Here is a 27,221-nt window from a genome sequence, read left to right on the forward strand (position 1 = left end):
GGAAAAACCTACATTGACTGCTGCCTTCCTCCCTGCTTCAGCTCTGCATCTCCCAAGAGAGAAAGGGTCCAGGAAACCTGATCCAGGAGGCTAAGAGGGGAAAGATGCCAAGTGCCCTGCCCTGGAGTGTGACCATCTTAGAAGTTCTAAGGGTATTTCCAATACCTAGGAGGAGGCAGGAAGGAAGGCTGAGAGGTAAAGGGAGCAAAGGATGAGGAATGGCTGACAGCTCACACAGTTCAGTTTATACCCGAGTGAGTCAGCTAACCTCTCTGACCCTCCATTACCCTGACGTGGGTAAAACAAGAAGATCCACAGTGGGAACTGTTTCATTGTCCAGTTTTCCAGAAACTCAACACAGCCACAGAGCTTCTCGGGCTATAGTCCATGCGTCTAAAGGAAAAAGTCATCATGGGACTCAGGCCAGGGACCATGGGTTCTTCCTAATGGGCTCCATCATTTTCTGAGCCATGCTCAATGAACACCTACTTTTATAAGCAAGGGTGCTGAGGGCACAGCACAAAGGAGAAGCTTAAGATTTGCTCTGACTGCTCTAGGTAACAGTGTTTAGAGCAGAGAAAAAAATGAGCACCAAGTGCTGCAGGGACCAGGAAAGCCACAGTACCAGGTCAGTATTAGAGTCAGGTTCTAATGTCTGATGGAGGAATGGAGGGGCTGTAGGCCCAGGGACCCACTTGAGCAGATTCCCTAAGATCAGCTGAAAAAAAAAAAAAAAAAAAAAACTGCATGTGCACAGTGTGGTGGTAAATGGGACAGGCCAAAAGATGGAGGTTCTGGGGCATCTTTAGGGGCTTTAAGGGGGTGATGCCATGCATTGTTGGGTTGTTCCACACAAACCTCAGAACCTCAAAAGGCAGCCATGGCCACACATAGAAAGAGATGTATGGCAGTTGACCTTGACTGTCACAATGGAAACAGCCCTTGGGCAGCATCTCTGAAGTTTATCTAGGTTAAGTTAGGTTAATAGAGGTGAGGAGACTCACCCACCTTGTAGACAGAGCCATTGCCTGGGCTGAGGTCTCCGGCTGCATAGAAAGAGGAAGCCAGGTGAACACCAGCATTCATCTCTCTTTACTTGCTGATACAGATACAAGATACAGTGTGGCCAACTGCCTCACCTTCCTGTCACTGTGGCCTTCTCTGCATCGATGACTGTAAGCTTGAAGATGACAGTTCCCCTTTTCAGTTGTTTTTGTCAGGTATTTTGGCACAGCTAAAGGGGAAGTAAGTATCACTGGATGGGTGTTTCATAAATGAAAACTGAAACAGAAAGTGAAGCCCAGCTTCCTAACCTCACTCCCAGAATCCTCAGGGGCTCCTTCTCCACTCTCCGTATTTGGGAGCTAATTCAGCATTTCACCTGTAAGCTGCAAACGCTTTGCCACGCCCATCCTTCTAGGCTGGCTCTAGAATGATACCCACCCTATCTCTAAGACGACCCTTCCTCCTTTCTTACTACAGGAAAGGGGAATGTACAGAGAAATAACCTCAAGATAGTCAAAAGCACAGTAGTTAGGGGAGATGGGGCTGGTGATATCCCATCAGTTATTAAGCCCATGATGGAGGAACCTGAGACTGCACACCCATCCATGGGAAAGTGCTCCTCACAGTGTGTTGGTCCCATCTGACCACATTCAAGGTCACCATTGATTGGGCAAAGGAGATGCCCAAGCCCAACATGTGCCAGCCAGCCAGATCCCTTCCCTTCAGGAGGGAGTAGGATGTTCACAGTTCTGCATCTTAGGATCTTACTACCTCTTACCAGCTGAGAAACCTCACTCAACTGCATAAGCGTCCTGTTTTTTGTTTCCTCGTCTGGAGCATGGGAATAACAACAACACTGACCTCATAAAGCGTTTATTTGGACTGTTTAAGGAAAACAGAACATTTATAGTCCTTGTGCCTGCACCTGGCAAACAACCAAAGCCTGAGAAGTGTTAGCTCATCTTCCTGTGGCTGATTTAAGACTGGGATGAGAAGACAGGATGGAGCCATCTGGGTAGTGTCTCCCTGGAAACAAACACCATGGCATGTCACGTCTAATCTGGTCCAAAGAATTCCATAAACAAGAAAGTCCAAGTCCAAAAGCATCCAGGCCAGGCCGCAAGAGACAGCATCAGAAAAAATAAGAACGAGTGACCCAAACAGAGACCAAGAAGTGGCCAGAGCTCTGAGACCTGACAGTCTTGCTTTTTCATGAAGCCCATCTAGGAGTTCTAGGTCTATCTTGACTCAACTACTGCAGATACTTTGTCATTGTTTGCAATCCTCGGCTCCTTGGCATAGTTGATGAGCGCAGAAGGATGTCTACTCCTCACTAGCTGACACAATGAACGGCTACTTTTGAGCTCAAGACTCTGCGTTGGGTGCTGAAGGCACAAGCAGGAGAAGAAAGTTTAGTATCTGTACTGACTGTTCCAGACAATGGAGTTCAGGGAAGAGGGTATTTGGATACCCAAATCTCACCCGAGGGATGGAGAAAGAAAGCCACAGCTCCCAGGAAATCAGGCTTCGGGTGTTTTGTTCTTCCTTTACTCCAAGACTAGCCCTGAGTACAGCAACAGAACCCTGACAGCAAAGGTACATGAGCCGGTGAACCAGGAAACACGGACAAACAAGCAGAAGAATGCAGCTACACTGCTCTGTTGTTCTGCCTCCTCCCCACCTCCATCATGGCAGGATCCTTTGGCTGATTGCTGGCACAAGGGGGCGGGCCCCTCGGAGCTCACCTGCAGAATGAGCAGCATTTGGATAACAGAAGAAGGCAACTTGGACTGTGCCAACAGCAGCAAGTCACCCAGCTTCACCTTCAGTAAGACCAGGTCCCGGAAGCCCAGCAGAGAGATCTGGCGAATGGTCAGCTCCTGTCCCTAGGGAAGAAGACAGGTGGAGAGGTGAGAGGGAGTACCTCTCGGATCCCCACCAGCCTCAAGGAGTCCTGGGAAAGTGTTTTTCACAGTGTACTCAGGATGGACTAGGACAGGAATGGGCAAGGCCTGTGGGCTGTCTCAGAAGAAGACCAGGCTCTGGTTTCCTCTGGCATTAAGACTCAACTTGCTTAAATAATTCGAAGACAATACAAGATACATATAACAGGTGCCATGCTGTCAGGAGATTCCAGTGGGTGGGACAGAGTAAAAGAGAAGTCGGGAAAAGAGAGAGAATAATCACTGCTCTCTCCCTGCTTCAAGGCTGCTTCTTCAATTTCATCTGTTAAATGTTTAAGTGCTCATCCCACGTCAGGAAGTATCAGACCTTACATGGTTACGGAATTACATAATCATGGTCAGAATTTACATAACCACAAGTAACTAATGAAGAAAAGCAGTAAGGCATGTGTGGAAGGAGTAAGTAGAAAGAGTGTGACTATTTCAGTTGTTGGGGGACTAGGCGGGGGATAAAATGCCAATAGTTACAAGAGTTTGCATTTGCTAGGCTCTGTGTGCTAGGCAGGACCCTAAGCATTTAGATGTAAGTAATGAGTAGAGTCCACAAATGATGCTGTGGTTTGTGTGTCCTTCCCAAACTCATCTACTGAAACCCTGGGATTTGGAGAGGCATTTTTATACTTTTTGAAAATTTATTTGCATTTATGCACATGTGTGTGAAGGAGGTGATAAAACCAACTAACCACGCACTGCCCTGATTAAATATGACTTGTTCCTAGGATGGTGTTCAAGGTAAGATCCGCATTGGAAACAGCAGCAGCAGGAAACAGAGGCAGTCGATCTCTCCAACATAAGTGGCCATCCTCCAATCAGCCAACACCTCTTCAGAGCTTCCACAATGCTTTCTACCTATAGAGATGGAGACTGGACTCTCCTTAGAGGCCGGGCCAGGCTGTGCTCTGCCTACGATGTTAATAATCTCCTTATCTCTGCCATCCTCAATGCCCTCCTCAAAGCACACACCTGAGACCTTGCAATTTATCCCTCAAGGTTTTACATTTTTCTTTCTATACCATTAAAATGATTACAAATTACAAAAAAAAGGTATTGCTACTTGATCTTTGTTAGGTATCGGAGAGTACTTATGTGCAGAAATGACCATCATGCCTTAGCTCAGGCTGGACTAGAGAAGGATTTCTGGCTGTCAGATAAAAGCCAGAGTTCCTTAGGAACTTAGGAGATGGGTTCCCACCCATCAAAAGGGACATATGGCTCTCCATTGACAGGTACCTGTGGCTGGCCTCCAGGCTCCCTCAGTCCCTATCCACAAGTACTTGTTATACATCTCAAGGCCGCCACACTAGGCTCCTGGTTTTCGGCTAGCCACCAGTCTGTTCCAGATCCCTTTATAATAGCACCCACCCCCATTCTCTCCTAGTCTCTTTTTCATGATTCTGCCTCTTGCTACTCCAAATGGCCCTGGCCATGTCCAGTTTGCTTTTTTCCCTCTTGGCTCTGGACTCTTCCAGGTGCTTCTGGATGTTTTCTTACCCATAATAAAAACCATCCCCCTAACTGTGGAGCAGCCATCACAGTGGTTCCCTTATTGCACCCCTCGTGTACAGTCTTATTCTCTCACCACCTAAAAAGTTGGGAAGCTGGTGTTACCCGTGTTTGACCGCTAGATGGCTAGGAAGGCAAGATCCAGTGACCTTTACTGCCCCTCCTTCCTCTGTTTAGGCCGGGCTACTTGCTTACAGTCAGACAAGATGCTAGGGGCTGACAGAAACTATCCAAGTTTTGTTCATGCCCCTTATGTGGTATCAGTAGAAGAAGTGTTTGTTTAAAATCATACGAGGCAGAAAAAAGAGGAGGCAGGCTAGGGCAGGCAGACTTTTTGAAACTCGTCTGAATGTCAATCTGGAGGGAAGAGCAGAAAGCAAGGAATAGGAAAGCAATTGCAGAAACCCCCTACCCGCCACTGCAGAGCCACGTTGCATAATTGGTCTCCCCTGGAAGCCTAGAGCCCTCCCAGGCACTGGAGGCCTCTCCACTTGCCAGCCAGGGGGATGGTGGCTCTTGATTGTTTTGTTTTGGATTTCATTTTTAAATCATTAAGTAATTAATATCTCTAGGCTACTATTCAAACAGTTAGGACATGGGTAGGAGAAGCAGAAGCCACCTTCTGTAGCATTCTTGGTATCCATATAAGAAACCACTCTTCAAAGGCTTTTGTTTATCTTCCAAACTTCTCTAGACAGTCTCTACCTCTATAAAATTGCACAGAGAACCTTTAAACACACTGAGGCCAGACCTTTTATTTAGCTTAGTGTAACTTGAACATCTTTGCGTATCAGGGCACCATGCTTCTCCCCTGCCCCATACTACTTGAAGGACACTTAGTATTCCAATATGTGAATATACTCTGCCATTGCGGCAACTAAAATTCCCCTCCCCCTTTTTAACCACAGCAATGCTGCAATAAACATGTTCATCCATGGTTCTCTGGACAGTTTTATTAGTGTATCCAGGTCGGTATCACTCTTCAAAAGGAAACTTACACTATAGACATCTGCCTTTACAACAGGATGGAGAGAGGACTCCTTAAAGTGAGTGCTGGACAAGCATTAAGGCCTGAGTTTGAGACCCCGGAACCCACATTTTAAAAACCAGATGAAGTCTGTAATCTCAGCACTGGATAAGCAGAGCTAGGGCTTCCAGGTCAGTTAACCTTGCCAAGTCAGTGAGCTAACAGGTTCAGTAAGGCCTTGTCTCAAAAAATATGCAGCCAAGAAGGGCACCTGACACTGGCCTTTAGCCTCTACATGTATGTACATGCGTGTGAGCATACACACACATGCACACGCACACGCGCACACACACGTGCACACACAAATTTTATGGATCCTGCCACAATGCCCTCTCAAAAGAATGCACTGACTCACCTGTATAGGAGAGCACATTTTCTCACACACTGGAGGGTGTGGAGAGAACTGTTTAAGAGGACAATCATGGTAGACACTCAAGAGCAACCATTTCAAAGCCACCTGTATGGCCAGGCCAGGGAGGTGGGCAACAGATCCAAAAAACTCAGGGCAACTTTTCAAATCAACCTGCTTTTCTATTGCTACTCCACCCCTTCCCACTTCATCTCCTTTCCAGAATGTTCTAGGCAGTACCTCTTCACACAAGTACCTGCAGTCACTTGGGAGGGGCTACGTAGGAGGATCACAGCACTCTACTGGAAAAGATGAAAAACTTTGCCTCAGAGCCTTCCAAGCTAAGGTTAAACAATACATGCTCAGGAAGGAGAATGTTTAGTACCTGACCAGAGGCTGTAAAGTGTACCAGGTACCTCCCATGTGGAGAAGTGCATCCAAGCAATCCTAGAACAGAGTGTGAGATGCAACTTACATCAAAACTGTCCTTGTATCCCATACTTGTGTATGTGTACAGTACACATGATGTGGAGCTTACATGGATGGTCCCAGCATGTGCAAATGCTGGCCTCCTGTGCTGGCAGGAAAAGCACTCAACAGGAGAGGTAAGGTACCCAGTTTATACCAACAGAAACAGGCCAATCAGTGCTTCCTGCAACTACTACTCATGGCCATTAACCAGGGCCCTGGGTTGTCCTCAGACTCTGTTACCTACTCATCCAAAAGTAAAAGTAAGTCTATTTCCTTGTAATGTCTGTCCTTGAAACATGACCCAATGTACAGGCTGCCCACATAGCGTGCCTTCTGCCTTGGTGCCCATATGTTCTGGATCTCCCTCACCTCCTTTGATATTCTACCTAATGCTTTGAATCCAGGTCTCTCCCCCTCAATCTCAGCTAGCAAATAAAATGAGTCAGCACAGGCAGATGCCCTTCAAGGTCAATAGGGAAGAGAGTAGCCAGAGAGTGGGCCGCTTAGTTGCTGGAGGTGAGAGGAGTGAAATGAGCAATCCCATGCACGACCAGATCTTACCACTTCTTAAGAGAATCAAAACAGAACCATCCTTGTGACTATGTTCCTGCCTGGCTCTGAGTCCCTCAGTGCCCATCCTGACTCACACCCCACATTCCATAGCCATCGTCATATCCTGCAGCTGCTGCACAAATGTCCCTCATCTGTACATCCTCTTCCTTCGGGTTAAGCAGATCGAACACAAGGTGTTGTGTTTTATAAAAAAGAAAGAACCAGGATATGTTTGTTGAGGCGCAGTATGGCGAGGTGGGAGGGGGTCTCTGCAGGTCCATGCTGAGGCATTCCTTTCCCCTGAGGTACCAGCCATATGATGGATATAGTATGAAATAGAGTTTATTTAGGGCATGGGGAGGGGAGTTGAGGAGGGAGTAGAGAGAGAGAAAGCCAGAGAGAGAAAGAGAGAGAGAGAGAGAGAGAGAGAGAGAGAGAGAGAGAGGCAAGCCAGAAACACATGGAAAGAGAGGGGAGAAGGAGAAAGGGAGAGGGGGCAGAGAGAGTAAGAGAGTGAGGAGGGACAAACAGCTCCTTTTATAGTAAGACAGGCATACCTGGCTGTTGCCAGGTAACTGTGGGGCAGAACCTAGAAGGAATGCTATCACAGATGCTGGCTAAATTATTTTTTCATATGTATGTCAATCAGAATGCATTATTTGTCATTTATATAAAATTCGAAGTTAAGGTAACACCTAGTATTTTTATTTGCTACATCAGCGAACCCTACCCTCCGATCTGTCTTTCTGAGGACCTGCTGCTTGCTAAGGGGTGACAACTGCAAGTAAGAAGGGATCTGTGGGTGCAGGCGCTGAGGGTCTCCATCAGCATTGGTTCAGACTGAGCATGATGAGAGGAACAGACTGCAGCCAGGCTTCTCTACATGCTGTGTTACAGGAGACGTGAGAGGCAAGTTTGCAATGGGAAGTGACACCACTGAGCAACATGTTAAATAGTGGGTATGGAGTACAAGAAATCCCGGGCTCCTTTGAAACACCATAAGTGAAGTGCAATCTCCTGGGGCCTTCCAGGAGGAAATTCCAACCACTGCTGATGGCTCTGTTTCCAGTCTGCCTATTACACTCACATTTCAACAAAGCAGACCAGGAAAAGCTTTAACCCCAGGGGGACAAGAGGAATGTGGGCAAGCTACAGGTATGTGCGAGCAATTTGGGAGAGGACTAGCTCACCAGTTAAGCTGGACTGGCTGGCAGGCAAGGCTCAGGGATCTGCCTGTTTCCCCGAACCACCGGTGTGCAGCTACTTCTAAACAGGAGACTAGGATCTCAATTCAGAGCCTCATGCTTCCATGAGGTAAAAGTCTCCCCCCGTAAATCTCACACTCTAGAAAAACACTTATTATTGTTATTGCCTTAAATTATATGCATATGTTTGTTTCTTTGTGTGAGTTTGTGCATATGAGCGCAGGGGCCTGTGGGGTCTGAAAGAGGACCTTGGACCCCCTGGAACTGGAGTTACAGGCCGTTGTGAACGACCCAACATGGGTGTTGGGAATCACAGTCAGAGCCTCTATGAGAATGATCCGAACTCTTAACTGCTATGCTATCTCACCAGCCCTAAGTCCCAATCTCATGTTTGGCAGGGACTGATGTGCACGAAGTTAAATACCCTTGGCAAGCTCACGCTCTGGAGCTCCAGCCTGCACAGCCTCCTACCCAGCACAATTACACCATGTGGCTCTCTGGGTGAGAGTCCATCAGAGAGCAAGGAACATTAGCCATTCCCACGGCTTCAGGGCAACAGCAACTTGTTTAAAATATTTCAAGCAGACCAGCAGGAGGGGGAGGAAGGAAGGAGCAGCAGTAGAAGGTAAGGGGTGAGCATGGTGAGAGTGCACTAGATACACCACACCTGAAGCTATCCTGATGAACCAACACTTTCTGATCAATTGCATGAATAAGGTACTTTAAAGCTGTACTTCAGAGAGAAAGCCAGTGAAAAGGGGAAGTGAACTGAGAAGGAAAGAGAAGAAAAAAGAAAACCCAGTTCAGTGTGTGTGTGTGTGTGTGTGTGTGTGTGTGTGATTTCAAAACCATGAGGCTGACAAGAACCTACAAATTGCTGGTTATATATAAGATCCTCTCCTTCACTTGAAGTTAGAGGTAAAATATAGATACAGATGTTCAGAAGACCTCTGGAGCCCTTACTAACCAAGGTGCCCCACCTCCAGACTGTCCCCCTCTTAGCAAGAGGCCTGATCATCTAGGTCAGTGGAGGAGACAGGCTGTTGCATCCCAGTGACACTCACCTGAACTGGGTAAAATATTGCCTGCAGGGTAGGGAGAGTCTCAGTGAAGAAGTGGTCCCAGACGTCAGCCAGAACCTCAATGCGATTGTCACCTACACACAGGAGAGAAGACAAGAGAAGGAAGGGAACATGTCATTACTCACAGAACAGGACAGCTCCACCTCAAATGTAAAGTCTAGTATACTAGGGAACTTATAGCTTGGAGCTGCTAGGACCTAGGGAGCACAGCCACAGTGCTACAGGGTCTTTCTACCCTCAAACTCGGAAAAGGAAGATAACATGAAAAATGTTATCCATGAGTAGACCCTCTTACCCCATCTTACAGGCTCAGAGACACCAAATAACTAGACCAACAATACACAGCTAAAAGACAAAGCTGGGATCCCTGACCTCACATTCTTTACCTGCTTCTTCCGAAGACTGTTTGCACAGTTATACACTGATAGGTTTGCACAGTTATACACAGCTGTGTCTGTCTGCATAGTTATATACTGCTTGGTTTGCACAGATATACAACGTTGGTATACAACGATCTGTGTGCACAATTACATGATGCTCGGTTTGCACAGTTATACACTTTTCTGTTTGCAGTTACACACTGCTCTATTTGCAGTTGCACACTGCTCTGTCTGCACAGTTGTTATACACTGTTTGCAGTTATATACTCTGGCCTGACTCTGGGCTTGAGCTGTCAGGAGCAGTAAAAAGAAAATCTACAGTGTGACTTTTCCCCACTGTTGCACTGTGGGTGCTGGGAGGCACCTCCTGACTGTGCCTGCTCACCCTGGCACCAGGAAGCCAAAGGCTACCCACAGGCTACAGTACACAGGTCACCTCATGCCACTTAAGGGATGTGAGAAGGAGACAGCCTGGTTGAGGTGGCAGCTGCTTAGTGACCTAGATGTCAGAGCTGATGGGCTACTACAGTCTGCTCATCTTGAGCAGAGAAACTGGGTCAGCCAAGACAAGACACCAAGAGCTGTGTTTGGCAAAACACCATTAGTTCCATGGAACGAATCTTGATAGACTCATTTAGTGTCACCCGTCTATTAATTTAATGGCCAATAAAAGCAATGGCTGAGGAGAGAACACAGAACAAGGGCAAAGCTAGTCTCTAACAGCTGCTAGAAGGTCAGGGGAGATGCAGACTTGTGTAATCCTCTGCTTTCCCTGGCAAAGCACTAATCAAACATTGCTGGAATTGTCCTCCACTAGAACTTGAGAGTCTGGGACAGGTTTGTCCATGTGCAGAGTACCACGCAAGACACATCAACAGATCACTATGAAAAAGCCTTCATGGCGAAAAGTGGCAAGGGCCCAATGTGTAGGCTTTTGCAGATGCCAAGTCTCTCAGGGGCAGGAGGCACAATCTGACCCAAAGAGGTGACATTACAGAGCAAGCCTTTCTAGTTGGTAGGAACACTTTCTGTTTTCTCATAGAGAGAGGACACTTCTACAATATGGGCCACACAGCCAGGAGGATCTGTCTCCTTCTCCTGTGTCTTTATCCTCAGCTAGACCTCCTTCAGTCTTTGGAGTGTGGCTATTCAGGTTTGATCTCCGCCCCTCAGACTCACCACGATTCCTCACAGCAGAGCCTCTGTGTATGATAATTCTTCTGCCCAGACTTTTCTTTCCCACCTCCTTAGCTAACTTGCCTGTTAACCCTCCAAGTTATAGTTCAGACTTTATTCTTACAGGAACCTTCCTCCAATTAACCAAAACCCACCCTGCATACATTAGCAGTCCTAACCTTGGCTACACAGCCCCAACCATTAATACACTCACACACGACTGACATATTTTAATGTATGATGATTTGATTCATATCTGTTCCTATTTCCAGTTTAGCTTCCCTAATACCTACAAAGGACCTGGCATTCAATTTCAGCGACACAGAATCATCTTCAATATAAGCAACATTCATTCACTCATGGGATGAGGAAGGGACATTTGGTTTCCTAAATCTAAAATAAACCCCAAAGAGAGGTAAAGGCTGTTCTGGCTGCTTTGTTAATAGCCCTTATCTGAAGCTCTCTATGGTGAAGGGAAGGAGCGAGAACCCTGTTGTGTCTGGTTCCATGCTAAGACCGAGGCCTCATGAATGTATAAAGGAGTCCCTCCACCCTGAAGATGGGAGGTACCTTCTGGAAGGCTAGATCTGACTGATGGCTGCAAAGATCAGGGAGGAAAGAAGGCTCCAGAAAGTGTTCTGTGAAAGCAGCAGACACAGACCAAGAAAGGAAGAATGAGGTAAAGGAAACAATCCTGCAAAGTTTTGTAAAGGTAAAGTCAGCTCCCTGCAAAGGTGAAGGAGCTTGAATGGAAGGTTCTAGATGGCTGTCATCAAATCTTCCCTTTGGTGCACCACAGAAGTTAGATTGTCAGCAGCACACAGGATGCTATAAAAAAACATCCTGAGAAGGAAGCTCAGTGCAACTGTAGAAAACACTGAAAACAAGATGGTGGCTCCTGCCCAGTAGCTGCTGTCACAAACAGCTGTGCTGTCACAAACAGCTGAAGACTGTAACAAAGCCAAGTGGGAGCAGCCATGGCACCGGGGCAACTTCACAAGCAATGGCACAGGGCATCCTGGTTATTCCCAAACTTTAGTTTTAGTGACATGAGAACCCCTTCAACCAAACAAAACCTTTCTTGAAGTTCTAATGCATGGAACCAAAGAGTAGGATTACTCTGTTTGAGGACGAAGACACTTCTTAAATGTCCTCCTAAGTCTGTTCAGTGTGCAGAAAGGGCTCCAACACCACAAACCTGAGACTAGGAAGCCTCACGGAAATGCCTGCACTGCGTCACTGGGTTCCTGGCCATGCTTTGGGTTTATAGGCACAAAATCTTGGATGATCTTCAGCCATCCCATTGAATCTCCATCTGTGGGTTTCCATCTCTGCTTGAGGGTCACTTGTATCCACACATCCACCTTCCTGATTCAAGGACATCTCAATCTTACTCAGCGTTTGTTTCTTAGAGCTGGTTTTACACATTTCCAGGAGCTTCAATAACTCCCCAGAACTGACATACAAAATATACAGGCTAACACACAAGTGGTATAGCCAGGGACAAATGCTTTTTGGCTCTCCCTTGACTGGAGGGCCACCTTCCAATACCTGTGTACTAATGTGATTCCCAGATACAAAGAACCACTAACTTCCTTGTCAAAATAAGTCATCACTGATGGGTGAATGGATGAAGAAAACATCTAGCTATATACTGGAGTAAATGGCCTCAATAAAAAAATCTTCTGACATGTGACAACACACATGGACTGAGGGGTCATTGTCCAATGAAAGAAGACACTTAACAAAAACACAATTACTGTATAATCCCTGTTAGTCAAAACCCTGGAAGCAAGGTGTGAACGGTGGTTGTGAGGGCACGAGTGTGCCATGGTGAGTTTCCAGGTTCAGGGTGAAGAACTGGAGGCCACGACAGAGATGACAAAAGTCAGAGCTGTAAACCATGAGGTGGTGACAGGCAGACACTGCACATCATGTGTTTTATCACAACTTCAAATGAGATATTTATCTTTATTTGTGTGTGTGTGAGTGTGCATTTGTACCACATGCATACATGTATGCAGGTGCCCAAGAGAGCTTAGAAGAGGCAGCCAGATCCCCTAGTGCTGGAATTACAGGCAACAGTGAACAGCCTCTTGATATGGATACTAGGAACTGAACCTAGGTCCTCCACAAGAGCAGCAAACCTTCTTACTTGACAAACCATATCTCCAGCCCCAATGTCAAAGAATTCAAAGCCTTGATTTAATGGGTATTTACAGACTTAGAGAAACAAGAATTATAATCTATATGTGGTCCAGAGGAAAAAGTAAGTGTGTGTGTGTGTGTGTGTGTGTGTGTGTGTGTGTGTGTGTGTTCATTTCTACCACTGGTTATTTCCACAAGTTTTGGGGGGACATTTACTTTGAGTCAAGCACCAGAACTTTCCAGCATCTATCTCATCATCTATCTAGGTGCCACATTACTGGGCATGGTGTCTTGCTCAGGAAATAGGGTAAACTGTCTTTCACTGGACACAATGCCCTCCAAGGTTTTGAAGTCATATATCCCAGTATATGGCTAGATATAGCCCTATGAAGTCTGTGTCTGGACATCATTCTGGCCTATCTTGAGGATATTTGGCTAAAGCACAAAGAAAATGTAGGCCACCTGTGTGCAGAGTATGTCGTCATAGGTGCCTTTTACTCGCTGCAAGCCCTCACCCAATTTCATCCCTTAAAAATGAGGGTCTCTGAGCTGGGGACGTAGCTCAGTTGATAAAGCACTTGATTAGCATGCACAAACTCCTGGAGTTTAATCTCTAACAGTATAAACCAAACATCATGGTACATGCTGTAATCCCAGAACTTGGGAGGTGGAGGCAGGAGGATCAATCAGAAGTTCTAGGTCATCTTCTGCTGTGTAGTAAATCTGAGGCCATCCCAGGATACAAGAGCAGAGCAAGAGAGATGGAGAGACAAAGAGAGATAAAGAGAGAAAGACAGAGAGAGGGAGACAGAGAGACAGAGACAGAGATTGGGAGTGAGAAATGTGCCAAGATCCACTCGAGAACTAGATAACAAGCTAAGCCAAGTCCCTAGAAACCTCAGTGGACCTGAAAGGGTGGTCCACTCTTTCTTTCCTTTGAGACTACCACCTGACCTTTCTTTCTAGTCAATTTCTTTCTATCCAGTCACTTGGATTCTAAAACCACAGACAGACCAAGAAATTTTCTTTGTCAGATCACATCACATGGAGGGAGAGCCTGTTTGTCCTATTGGTCCCCAAATTGGGAGCACCTCTGTGTAGTATGATCCCAAGAAATATTGTAAGGGTGGATGGAAAACAGCCTGGAACAGAACAGATGGACCAGAAGCATCTGAGATAGAGCAACTGCCCCTATCCCTTCAAAGGGCACCACCAGGATGCATCATGGAACCCCCTTACCTGGGTCTCCACTAAATCACCCCATCCCAGCCCTTTTTTGCAAAGGCAGTCTGTGTTGTGCTGACAAGGACAGCTGGTTCAAACCACTGAAGGCATCAAGAGGCAGGGGTGACTCACTCACTGGAAGTCTGCTGCTTTTGGACAGATGTGGCTCAACCCTGCAAACATCAGAGGCTGAGTCAGAACCCCACGCACCAGCACCTCCTCGTACTTGCCTTCACACAGCTTGATCTTCTCCTCCACAAAGGACAGTCCTTTTGCAAGAAGCTGGTTCTGCCAAGAGAGAACAAAGAGCACAAGAGCTGGGTGACTCTGATCCAGAAGACTGGACTGTAAGCAAGCTATACTACAGGGCATTTTTCCAACTCTTCCAGTTCCCACCAGTAGTGGGATTTTTGAGGCTCCTTGCACTAGTCAGCTTTCTAAGTTTAAGAAGCCCTTTGTCCTCCTAGAAGAACAAGAACCTCAGAGGAAGACTGTGAGACATCACATAGCCCAAGGGTAGTAAGCCAAAAAGCCAAATTCAGTCACCACCCCACTCACCTCTCAAACTAAGAGATACAGAAGGGACCTAGTCCAATTCACTGTTGATCCCAAATTCCTTGAGGCTCTTGATAACTTAAACCCATATGGAGAACCTAGACAAATGGGAAACTAAACAGAGCTAGGGTTTGAGGGTTTGGGTTTTTTTTCTTTTCTTCTTCTTCTTTTTCTTTTTAAGAATAAATTTGGAGCCAAATGTGGTGGTACAAGCCCAGAACTCTAGAGGCAGAGCCAGGTGGATCTACATAAGTTCAAGGCTAGCCTGTTCTACATAGTGAGTTTCAGAACAGCCATGGCTACAAAGAAAGACCTTCGTCCCAAAACAAACAAACAAACAAACAAACAAACAAACAAATTCAGGCATCTGGGAAGGTGGCTCAGTGACTCTGGTCTTCCAGCACTCACATCAGGTGGCTCACAATCACCTGTATCTCTAGCCCCAGTAGGGTCCAACTCTTTCTGCTCTTTTGTTGAGCATGTATCTCTACACACACACACACACACACACACACACACACACACACATAATTAAAAAGTAAAAAATTTAAAAAGAATAAATCTATGGTTCCTCATAGTTGATACAACAGAAACAGACCAAATGCAAACTTTTAGGCAGCCTTGAATATGTATCCATCAACAGAGTATGCATGACAGAGTTGTAGAGGGCTATCCACAACAATTTGAATGCTTCATCACTTACCAATGGGTGCCGGCTCATAGGCGGTAAGACTGTTCTTCCTGGTTCCAGAAGCTAAGTTCTTTCTACTCTACTCTGAAGCTTCTCACCAAGACTTCTCACCAAGCTTCTCATCTTGTATGTGTATCCCTAACACACAAACCCACCCCTATGTGAGCCACAGAAACTCTGAGATCACTGACGTCCTGGTACCTCTCTGGGCCTCTCTCATTAGGTTACCAAAGACCTGTGCTCCCTCGTAGGGAAGATAGAGAGCAGAGGCGATATACAAACTAAAAAGCCAATGTTCTCCTCACCTCCTTTATAAAACCCAAAGCTCCCAATACAGCTGTCTCCGTTAGGGTTTCTACTGCTGTGATGAAGCGCCATGACCAAAGCAACCCCGGAGGAAAAAGATATATTTGGCTAACATAATCCTGAGTTACAGTCCATTGTAGGAAATCAACACAGGAACTCAAGCAGGGCAGGAACATGGAGGCAGGAAAAGATGCAGAGAGGCCATGGAACAGTGTTGTTTATTAGCTGCCCCTCGTGGCTTGCTCACTCTGCTTTCTTATAGCACCCAGGACCACCAGCCCAGGGATGGCACCACCCATATCAACGGGCCCTCTGATTAAGAACAGTACCTGGCTTGCCTGCAGCCCATTCTTCTGGGGGCATTTTCTCGACTGAAGTTCTCAGCTCTGAGATGACTCTAGCCTGTGTCAAGCTGACACAAAAAGTAGTCAGCGCAACATTGATGACAGCAGTGTATGCAGTTGAGTGGAAAAAGAATGGGTCCCACAGTGGCTCAGGTCCTGCTCACCTACTTTACAGACCACGTCTCACTATGTAGCCCAGGCTAGTCTCAAACTTGTAACCTTCCTTCCTCTGCCTCCTAAGTACTAGAGGGGTGCCTCCAGCCCACTCCTTGCTTTCGCTAGCTTTCTTCATTTTTCACTAGCTGTACTGTTTTATTATGTTTTCAATCAATTGGTTTTAATCTAAGAATATTTATGTTTACTGTTTGCAGTCACGTGTCTGTGTCTGTCTCAGTAGAAATATGAACACACAAGTACAGTTCTCACAAAGCCCAGAGGCATCAGATCCCCTGGAGCTGGAGTTACAAGCAGCTGTGCGTCAACCAGTGTGGGTGGTGGGAACTGAACCTGGGTCTTCTGCAGGAGCAGTACATCCTCCTGATTGCTGTGCCATCTCTCCAGCTCCACATTAAAAATGTTAACGGACATATAACATAGTTGCTCATTTTGTAACATTTCCATGTATGTGTGCAATGTGTAGTGACGAGATCACAGTAACTGGCATACCTCAGATATTTAACATTTCTTTGTACTAGGAACATTTAAATTATCATTATCACGATACCACTGGCATATCATTAAGTTCTTACAAAAGCTAATGATTACAGGCATATACCTCCATACATCCTTAGTAACCAGTGATGTCAGTGGCAAGAGCTTAACATCTTCCCAGGAGTGAGAAGTAAAAAAGCGTCAGTGACAACAGGACTTTAACGACATACTGGGGGCTTCTGGGGGCATGTGCGTTTGTGTGCATGTGTCTACATACAGTGTGCTTGCCTCTATGAGTGCATGATGTCAGAGTAGCCTCTTCTTTACATAATCTCTGGAGACAGGGTCTCTCACTGAACCTAAAGATCACTATTTCAACAAGACAATTTAGTCAACAAGCCCCCAGCATCCTCCTGCCTCTGTCTTCCCAGCACTGGGATTATAAGTACATGCAACCAGGCCTGGCTGTTTCATGGGTGTTGGGAATCCAATCTCAGGTCCTCATGCTTGCAGGACAAACACATTGCCTACTGAGCCGTCTCTCCTACCTCTGTACCAAGAGAGTTATCAAAAGCACTAGTACACTTCTGTGACAGGCACACATGATCCAGATTCTAACGTCCCACTGGGATTCAGATATGAAACTGGCCACTGTTTAATTTCAAGATGGCAGATGGAACTCAAATCAGAGTCAGAATAACACCGTACTGAAGCATGCCAATTTTGTTGAAGGAGGAAAAAAATTACTATGAACTGTACAGAGAATGACAACACAGCCCCAACCTATTCTCCAGGTCTGGCCCAGCAATTGCATCCTGCCTCCGGGTCAGAAAGCAAGAACACAGTCCAATGTCAGCTGATCTAGAACTCCTGGCAGCCAAAACAGATGACAAAGATTGCTCAGATGAGGAAAAAGAAAAGTAGTCATGCCAAATCCCACTGTGAGCACAAATCCCACTGTGACCTTAAAGCAGTGATTTCCAACCTTCCTAATGCTATGACCCTCATGTCATACATGTTAATACAGTTCCCCATGCCCTGGTGTCTCCCAACCATGCACTTCAATTATTTCATTGCTACTTCATAACTATAATTTTGCTACTTTTATGAATCCTAATGCAAATATCTGATGTGCAGGATAGCTGATATGGGACCCCCCAGAAGCACCTACAGGTGAGAACCACTGCTTTAGAGTATCTGCCCCAGCACTTCCTTTGAGCCAGATGAGGTTCTCAGAAAGGTCAGCTCTGCACTGCTAAAGACTCCTGAGTGTCTGTTGTCAACACTAGTATCCCGCCCTTCTCCCAAAACAAATCTGCAAGCTCTCTTTGATCACATTTCCAAGGCACATCTCCCAGGAAGGGTTCATATCATCTTGTCCCATCACCCTAATTATGTACACTAAGGGGGCAGTGGTAAACTAGGGTGCTAAAAGAAATTAAGTAAACAAAACCAAAAATCACTCCAGGTTCTAATATGAATAAATAAATACTTCCAGGGCTAGGGACTTACCTCAATAGGTACACATACTCACCAGGCAGGCAGGAGGACCTAAGTTCAAATCTCCAGCATCCATGTGGCAGGACTGACGTAGTAAGCATGTATAACTCCAGCACTGTAAGAGGGTTGGAGCAGTAGGCTCTCCCTGGGGTTTGCAAATGTACCAGCCCAGCTCCAGGTTTAGTGAGACATTCAGCCACAAGGGATTAAGGTGGAAACCGAGAGACAGGACATCTGACATCCTGCCTCTGGCCTCCACATGCACATAGACACAGAGACACATACGTCCATAAATACTCAGATATACACACACACACTCACACACATACACACACTCACACTCACACATGCATGCACAAACAATACTGAGTATGTCCATTAGGCATTTAGATCCTTGAGGACAGGGACCACTTTTTACTTTAGTATCCGACTCCAGCAGGATTCTGAGTAAAGCTGGTGCTTTGCAAATCTTTGTTAAACTTAAAATCAGCTGCCTATTTTGGTGACAAGAATTGTTTTGTATTTTTAAGGAGTCAAGATAAGAATCAGAATGTTTTTAAGGGGATGGAGGGGGTGACATAGGGTCCCTAAATCTGTTCCCACTTCCTTCATTTGGTAAAAATCAGAAGGAATAAATTCCAAGAGATGGCCCAGAGCCTCCCTCCTAACCCTTGGTCCTCTCCCGTCAAGGAGATATTAGAAGGAAAAATATGTGTTTCAAAGGAAAGGGAGTTATTTCTGTCTTAGGAGGGGAAATGACACAGAAAACATTCTTTCTAAGGCTCTCATGATACATAGCACAGAAATTCTGTAGCTTAGATCAAAATAAACAAAACAGTGGGGCCTGAAGGAGCCGGCTGGATTATATAGTCCTTCTCTCCACTCGGAGCCTGTGGTCACCAGCGTCTGCTCACACACAGATTTGCTGATATTTAAGGGGCTCCATTTTCCAAGAAGCTAAAACTCCTTGAAAAGCATGCCACAAATGCTTTGATCTTCCAGTAACTGAGGTTAGGGTAGAGCTTCCTACCCCAGATTCCAATCCACAGGAATGCAGCTCAGATTCCACTAGGAATCCTTCCTTCAGCGCCGCCGGCAGAGCCCTCCAGGATTCTCAGGGGCACCTCAGCACCTAGCTTCCCTTTGCTTGACCCACCTTTCAGTCACACCTCCCCCGCCCCCAACTAGACCACAGCAGGAATCTTTGCTCAGCTGTCAGTCCTGCTTCTGTCCCCACCCCTCGCCTAGACCACCACAGGTCAAGAAGGAGTCTTCCCTCCAGAGAATCTGCAGCCATGCAAGTGCCTGCCCTCCTGAATCTCTTAGGCTCTAGCATTTGAAGGGTCCTGCAGTTAGAATTCAATGTTCTGCAGTTACTGACCCCCCCGCCCCGTGTGTGTGTGTGTGTGTGTGTGTGTGTGTGTGTGTGTGTGTGTGTGTTTTAAGGAAGGTATGATCAGATATACTATAACATAAAACACAGGGAGTTTGGAGCCACTACCTTCCAGGAGGAAGCTGCACACTTCATGTCTAGGTGTTGGGTTACACCCACACCCTGACCTATTACTACCACCCTACCCTGAGGTAGTAATGGATGGTGTCAGTGGAGGTCTAGGTATGATGCATGGAGGTCAAGGCTGGACACATGCCTACTAATTCTTGAACAGAAACATGGTGGTAGCCATCCCCAGCCAGGTCTGGCAGGGCTGTGACATACTTGCTAATAATTAGGTGGGTCTTGTCCTTCCCCTATCCTGTGATCTCCGTGTCACAGTGTGGAGATTGCAAACAGCTCTTAGGGGTTTCTGTGTCACAGTGTAGAGATTGCAAACACCTCTTAGGGCTTATCTGACTTGTGTATGTAGCAGTGGCAGACCCGTGGGAAGGAGATAGAAGTCCACAACCCAATACAGCCACATTTTCACTTATCAGGGAGCTTGCAGATTGTGAAGATCACACCACTGCCATCCACTTCACCCAGGAAGACGCCAATTTGCCATCTACGGGACTTAGGCTTGCTCAAAGGTTCTGAGAGACAGAAACCCAAGGAAGAGAAAGAAAGGAAGGAAGAAGGAACTGAGGGAGAGAAGAAGAAAGCAAAGGGGGTTGGGAATGAAAGAGAGAGGTAAGCTTTAGCTCAGGTATTCCTTACTATTTTTCTAAGCATCTGCTCTTTCTGAATCTCACCTCAGAGAATTCTCATCCCTGCCAAGTGCCTGGATCCGAAAAGTTCTGACAGGCATTTGCTAAGTGACAGTGACAACAGAGTTGGAGACTCTGCTTTTCTCATGACCCCTTCTAGCCCAGTGGCTCTTCCTACCACCTCCCCAGCCAGCCTCAAATCACAGACCACCAGTTTATTAAATAGTAGCTCCTTAGGAAGTGAGTGGGGACTTGGCAATGGGCCGGTTGTTACTTAACACATCCTTCTGGCACACCATCAGTGAATGTGGCCATGGACAAAACAGCGCATTAATGAAGTGGCGGAATGATCCAGAAGTGGAAAGAGCTGACATTTCCTCCCAAGACGCAGAGAAATGGGCTGCAAACAGAAAAATGAAGCTTGGGAAAACTTCCGACAAGGATGCTCAGAGGAAAGGCTCCCAGGCCATGAGCCATTGATCAGGGGGAAAAGATCAGCTTACTCTGCGCAGCATGGGGCAGGATGGAGGTGCTGAGGTGAGCAGAGAAGATAGGTGTGTGTGGGGGGGGTACAGCTTGCCAACCATTATCAAGCAGAGTACCTCCCAACAGAGTCAGAGGGACCCAGGAAAAAAAGTAATCAAGAAAGCTGGGGGGGGGTGGGGGGGTAATGCCAGTCCTTGCTTCCCAGGAGAAAGAACTCTATGCCAAATAGATTACAGGCATGCACCACCATTCCTGACTTCTAGGCTGTTAGGAATTGAACACACCTCCTCATGGATGCTTACCCAGCCCTCTGCCAACCGAGCTGCACATGCAGCCTTCATTATACGTCTCAGAGAGGGCAGAGAGGGCTTTCCATACGTACTTTTTTTTTTTTTTTTTTTTTTTTTTTTTTTTGGTTTTTTCGAGACAAGCTTTCTCTGTGTAGTCCTGGCTGTCCTGGACTCACTCTGTAGACCAGGCTGGCCTCGAACTCAGAAAGCCTCCCAAGTGCTGGGCGGCTTTCCGTAATAAACATAAATCTGCAACAACCTTTACTCCTCATGACCACTGGACTGCTGACCATGATTTACTGTGCTCTGCGTGTACAGCACTGCTGGCAGGTTGCTGTGCTTCCACTTCACCTCCTCACTAACCCTGGCTCATAGCAGGCCCTATCTGGTCTATACTAAATCCTTCAATTTCATGCATAGCAGGCTCCTAAAACATATTCTCACACAGAACAGCAGGCCTACATGCCAAAGAAATCCCCCTCTCATGGAGCTAAAAAGGGTTTTGTATCTATGCATTCTTCTTCCTCGCAAATCCAATGAAGCTAACTATTGGTTCTCATCTTTACCTAAAACCTATTAAGGCTTGAAGGTATCAATTTCAAGATTCATTTTTCCACTTATTTCATAGAGTATGAGAAAAGCATTATAAAATACTCAAATAATTGCACAAAATGCATGTAACCACTTGGGAGACTGGGGGCAAGAAAGCTTCAGCAATCTCTGGCTGGCTGGATACTCTCTGTACCTCTACCTCTGTAGCTCTACCTCTGAAGAGGTCAGAGTGGCCACCAGGAACTTCTAGGCCACTCCTTGTACACAGGCTTCACCTTGCCTTTGTCCTGAATACCATTCAAACCTCAATCCTAGTGACCTTCTCACCTAAAAAAACAAACAAACAAAAAAAACAAAAAACAAAAAAAAAACCATAATCCTCACCCATCCTCCCTGTCAGGCTCCTTTGTGCACTGGCCCCACTTTGAACCTACAGAGTATGCATGGAATTTCCCTTCTTCCCAGCTGGTCACCTCACAATCTCCATTTCCTTCTGGGGAATACTGCTCACTACAGAAGTCTTCTGAGATGGATCAAAAATGGAAATCGTATCTTTTCTCCCCCATCTGTTTTGGATTTGAAAATCCCAAGAGATATTCTCCTCACCCTGTCCCATCTTCATAATTGTTTATCTTACTCATTTATATTTATTTATTCTGGGTCTGATCGGAAGACTCTGCCATCCACTCCCGTTGTCAGTCTTGCTACTGATGTGCTGCTGGTGTAGGGTCCCTTAAATTCCTGCACTGTTTTACAGCTTTAAACTCCATTCTGTCTGGGACTTCTCACCATGGGTCTCCTCTCCCAGATACTGCCAAGTACACAGTCCCGAGCACTATGATGACCAGTCTCTCCTGGGGCTCTTGCTGCAATCAGATCAACAAATTATGAACATACCTACATGTTCACATACATGTATACGCCAACACTCACATGTGCATGTATGTATGTGCATGTGCACACACACAGACACACACACACAGACACACACACACACACACACACACACACACACACCCCAAACGCAGCCAGGCATCCATGACCTATTGGCAACTGCTCTGTCCATGTTTTCCTCTTCCCTAACATTCCTCTCGCTCAGAGTCTTTGACTTTAGTTTCTGTATGAAGCAATCTCTAGTTCCACCAAAAGAAATGGAACCTTCTGAGCTTGGGGCAAGACTTTTAGCAAACAGTGCAACCCACAGATGCAGAACTGAGAAACGGAGGTATTCCACACCCTGCCCCCACCCCATACTTTGAACCACAGATATACCTTACTAAGGAATCCAAAAATGCAGATCACTTTATACTATCCATTTTCAAGCCCGACAGAGAACCAATTATCCCTCCAGGCAGTCACTGGGATAGAGTTCGACTCTGAAACCTCAATTTTCTTCTCAGACACAATTCAAAACAGACCGGGGGGGGGGGGGGGGGGGCAGGGAGCGGGAGGAGGAAGGGAGAAGGGAATCAATACTGGAAATGTCAGAGATTTTTCTGGCCAGTGTCTCTTGGAAATCTATTCAGGTTCTTGCAGCCCAAACAGACTGTCTTCTCTGTGTGCAGACCAGAGATAAGCCACATTTTTTTTTTTACCTGCTGCCTCTGCCCTCACCCCAGGTCATTTTCATTATTCTTCACTGTGGATGTTCTTTCTTTAAAATTGTAAAATAAAAATGCTCACTTGCTCTAAAGCAGAGACCCATACAGGAAGAGCTTTGTCTATTACTCTGCAAGTGGCAAGTTCTCACTTTGAGAGAAGGGTCCCAAGAAGGGGCAAACCTGACTTTCAAAAGCACGTGGGGGGGTGGGGGGAAGATCATGTAGACCTCACTCTGAGGAACCCTGCCTGGGCCAGGGAACTTGTTTACACTCTTCTGAAACAACTGAGGTTGAGGGACTTTCCTGATTGTCCTGGGGCTCAGCTTCTTAAGTCTCCCCACACTTTCCTCCAGATTCTTTGTTTGAGCCTCTTGGGGCTTTGCCTCTGGACTGTGGTGAAGCTTCCCTTGTCTCAGTGACTCCTTGCTGTGTGGAGATTCCTTGTGCAGATTTGGAAACCTCAGCGGTACCTAGCCCCAACCTTTCCACATGAATGTCTCCTGAACTACTCTCTCCATGGGGGGCCACAGCCCCCATGTTATTCTTAAAGAGCATTTATTAAGAGCACTGTTATTCTTTAAGAGCATTTTTTTTTCTTTAAGCTGTTTGTCGAAATTGTCACTGCGTGCTAAAAGGAACCAGTAGCAGCACCACTTACCACAAGTGGAAAAATCGCTCAGAAATTAACTAACAGCAAGCCAAATACTGACACAGAACCTTAGCCAGTCAACTATCCCTAGCCATAGATGCCAAGTTCAAGGTTAGCTCCCTCTTCCTTCACTAAGGAAGCTGGCCAGTCCTGGAGAAGACAGCATAGACTTTCTCTGGAATGACTATGGAATAAGGGAAACATTTTCTAAGCCCATCTCTGATGTTATTCATTGCCATGTTTAGGTCCCTAAGTGTCACTTCCGGTATGTATAGTAGACACTCCTTCCTGCCCACCCTAAAAACGTTGACAGAGGCAAACGAAAAGAAAGTAAATGCTTAAAAACATTGGGGGTGGGGTGGGGCTGGAAACAAACACAACTTTAAAAGAAGTGTGTCTAGAAGAGCCTTTTTCCAGTTTAGCACCTTAAATAAGGAAAACCCCACATTTAAAGTTCTGAAAATCATTCCTCACACTACACCCCAAGAAAAAGATTTGATGTTCACCAAGCAGCTTCTCTGGTCAGGTTCCTGGTAGGAAATGGCATGTGGTTATTAGTTTTGAAGTATCTGGCATCTTTGTAAGCAGTATTAGCCACCTCTCAAAACCTCAGGGCTTCCCATGTGCACAAGTCCCAACCAGACACACCCTTCCTACTGGCCTAGGGGTAGCCCCCAAGGCCAAAAGACAACTGGCATTTAAAACTTGACTGAAACCACACAGACTCCATCTCTTTCAAATGTCAAGGCAGAAGGCTCCTTTCTTCAGGACTTATAAAGAAAAAAAGAAAAGAAAAGAAAAGAAAAGAAAACCGTCTTTTTAGTAGCCTGCCTTCAAACCAATCAATACAGACCACAGGGGAGCAGAGTGAGGTAAAGGCTGACCCTTGAGTGAAGGGCAAGTAAGATGATTCACAGTGGGACTCACTATCACATTCTGAGCCTTCAGTCTCCCTCCTCCCTCCCCACACCCCTTAACAGATGCTACTGTCCATGCACCTGACTGAATTCCATTGGGTCTTGATCTGACCAGATTTATGCGCGTGCACACATAAGAGTGCACACACATGCACATAGACATATGTGTATATCACATGTGTATATGAGCTTGCTTTTAGCTGACTGACATCTGTTGTTAGCATTCTCTCTAAACTCCACCCCCAGAGTTACCTGGCAATAGCCAGGTAGGCCTGACCCCACTATAAAAGGGGCTGCTTGCCCCCTCCTCCCTCTCTTGCTTCTTTCTTGTCCTCTTGGGTTCTTCCCTTCTCATGCCCTGAATGAATAAACTCAATTCTATATTATACAGTGTGGCTGGTCCCTGGGGGGGTGGGGGGGGAAGGGATGCCTCAGCATGGGCCTACAGAGACATCCCCTTCCCCCATACCTGACTACACCCCCATAGACCACATCTCCCCTCTCTTTATCTTTTTATAAACTCATCATCTGTCATCCTTTAATAGTGGACATACGATTTTGACATTTCCTGAAACTTGAGCCAAAAAACAAAATGATGTCCTACTTTCTAACTGCAAAAAAATCTCTCCACACAGTTTTAACATTGTGTTCTACTTGGACACAAAACATCACAAAACAAACTGCCACCAAGATCATATGTATTTTTACATTCCTTTCCCATTCGAATTGATGGGGTTGTGCCTCAGCGTAATAAATAAGAACCAGGGTAAATTTAATAAACACTGTCTTATTTTGTGCTAGCAAGTAAGGGCTTTATAAATAAAAATTTATTTAGTCCCTATAGAAACCCTATATGGGTAGGTCCTAAAGGTTAGGTCCTGATTTTGTAGAAGAGGAAGCTGAAAGAGAAGAGAAATGGCAACTTGCTCCTGGCAACACGTTCAGTAAATGGCTATGCTGGGCCCTGAACATGGGTAGCCTGCCGCAAGGTCCATGATCATGACCACCGTATGTTATGTTGCCATATTACATGCTGTTATGTTACATGTTACAGCTAGCATTGAGTTCTCCACCGCTGTGATTTCATGAAGACCACACAACGTGGTAAACTATATTTCTGTCCTCATCTTACACACAAGGAAACTGAGCAGGACAGAAATAAAGCAGCTTGTCCAGACCCACCTAGCAAATGAGTGAGAAGCAGGGGTTGACTTCACGGGAGGGTCACATAGCTGGCTACTCACCATCAACACTCAGCTGCCAAACACCTCTGCTCAGAGGTAAGGAAGCGGCTTATGTCTATGACTTAGAAACTGGCCTTTGCAGAGAAACACACACACACACCTGGGACTTTGAATTTCTTAGCCCCCACAACAATGCGTAGGCAGGAGGGAAGTCTGCCTGTCATGCCAATCCTGTTGTCAACAGAACAGACCGGGAGGCCTAGTGTCAAAAATTAGTCTGTTCAAAGGGCACATAACCCAACTAAAACACCACACATAGGACAGAAGGGATTTAGGGCAGTGGTGGTAGTCAGTGTCCTCTGGTAGAAAGCTATGTCCTCAGTACCACTAAGTGCCTTTTCTCACTTGTGTTCCAGGGCTGGACAGTGCAGCTGTCTGGGGACTGTGTGACATGGAATACACAATCCAGAGTAAGAAGCAGGAAGGAGAAAAGACTGCCTTCTAGAAAGCAGGCCATGTGCCACTCTTCTGTTTTATTCTGGAAACATTTTTTTTTCTCATAGAAGTGCTATGTGTTCTTCTGTAAGTTAATTAAAGATGTATTTTAAAGCTTTGGAGGCACAATTTCTCATATGATAAGGACAGACATATGGAACCCAGAGGAGCAATAATCTTTAACAATATAAATGAGTCCTGAGACTCAAAAGCCTGAGACGGCAAGTGATCTGACTGATCTCCACTAACATCAGGGACCAAGCTGGCATAGCAGCTCCCTGCAGCCCTACCATGTAACTGTAGGCATTGAAGGAGCATTCAGATGTACAGGATTGATACCTCTCCCTGTTCATATGAATAGCATGTATAATGGGCGCTGGGACCTTCCAAGCTTACCTGAAAATAATCAGTAATGAATGATCCAAGTTCACTCTTGAGCAGCCGCCTGGGGAGAGAAAAACACAGAATCGGAGTCAGGCAGCTATTGATGCAATTATAGCTTCTGAAGATCATTTCGAAAGAACGGTGACAAACGCCTCATTATCGACAACAATGTATTTACCAGTAGCACAGGGGCGGAACCTAGGCTGGAGAAGGGAATGCTCTTTCCTAGGTCCTTGTAGAGCCCCCCACCCCTGTGTTACTGCAGTCATAACAGTTATAAGCATTTTTAAGTCTAAAACATGTTTTTCATACATTCCTCATCCAAAGATTTCAAGTGTATGCACGATGGTATAATAGCTACAACTTGCATAGATACAGAAATTATGCC

At 46.0% G+C, this 27,221-nt stretch overlaps 1 protein-coding gene across 6 annotated transcripts in view; it reads right to left on the bottom strand.

Moving 5' to 3' along the window:
- Prr5l (proline rich 5 like) overlaps window positions 1-27,221 on the bottom strand; it is a 170,593-nt gene that overhangs the window by 14,296 nt on the left and 129,076 nt on the right. For 5 of the 6 annotated variants that reach the window (XM_076929330.1, XM_034495974.2, XM_076929329.1 and 2 more), the window contains 4 exons: window positions 26,846-26,894; window positions 14,317-14,374; window positions 9,141-9,232; window positions 2,751-2,891 (listed from right to left, as the gene is read on the bottom strand). In XM_076929330.1, coding sequence (XP_076785445.1) covers window positions 2,751-2,891; window positions 9,141-9,232; window positions 14,317-14,374; window positions 26,846-26,894 — 340 coding nt within the window. Of the gene's footprint in view, window positions 1-1,127; window positions 1,235-2,750; window positions 2,892-9,140; window positions 9,233-14,316; window positions 14,375-26,845; window positions 26,895-27,221 lie in introns of those variants that run through there. The other variant, XM_076929332.1, reaches the window with a different exon arrangement.

The sequence above is a fragment of the Arvicanthis niloticus genome, chromosome 2 (genome assembly GCF_011762505.2).
Source record: "Arvicanthis niloticus isolate mArvNil1 chromosome 2, mArvNil1.pat.X, whole genome shotgun sequence".
In the NCBI taxonomy this organism is placed as follows: Eukaryota; Metazoa; Chordata; class Mammalia; order Rodentia; family Muridae; genus Arvicanthis; species Arvicanthis niloticus.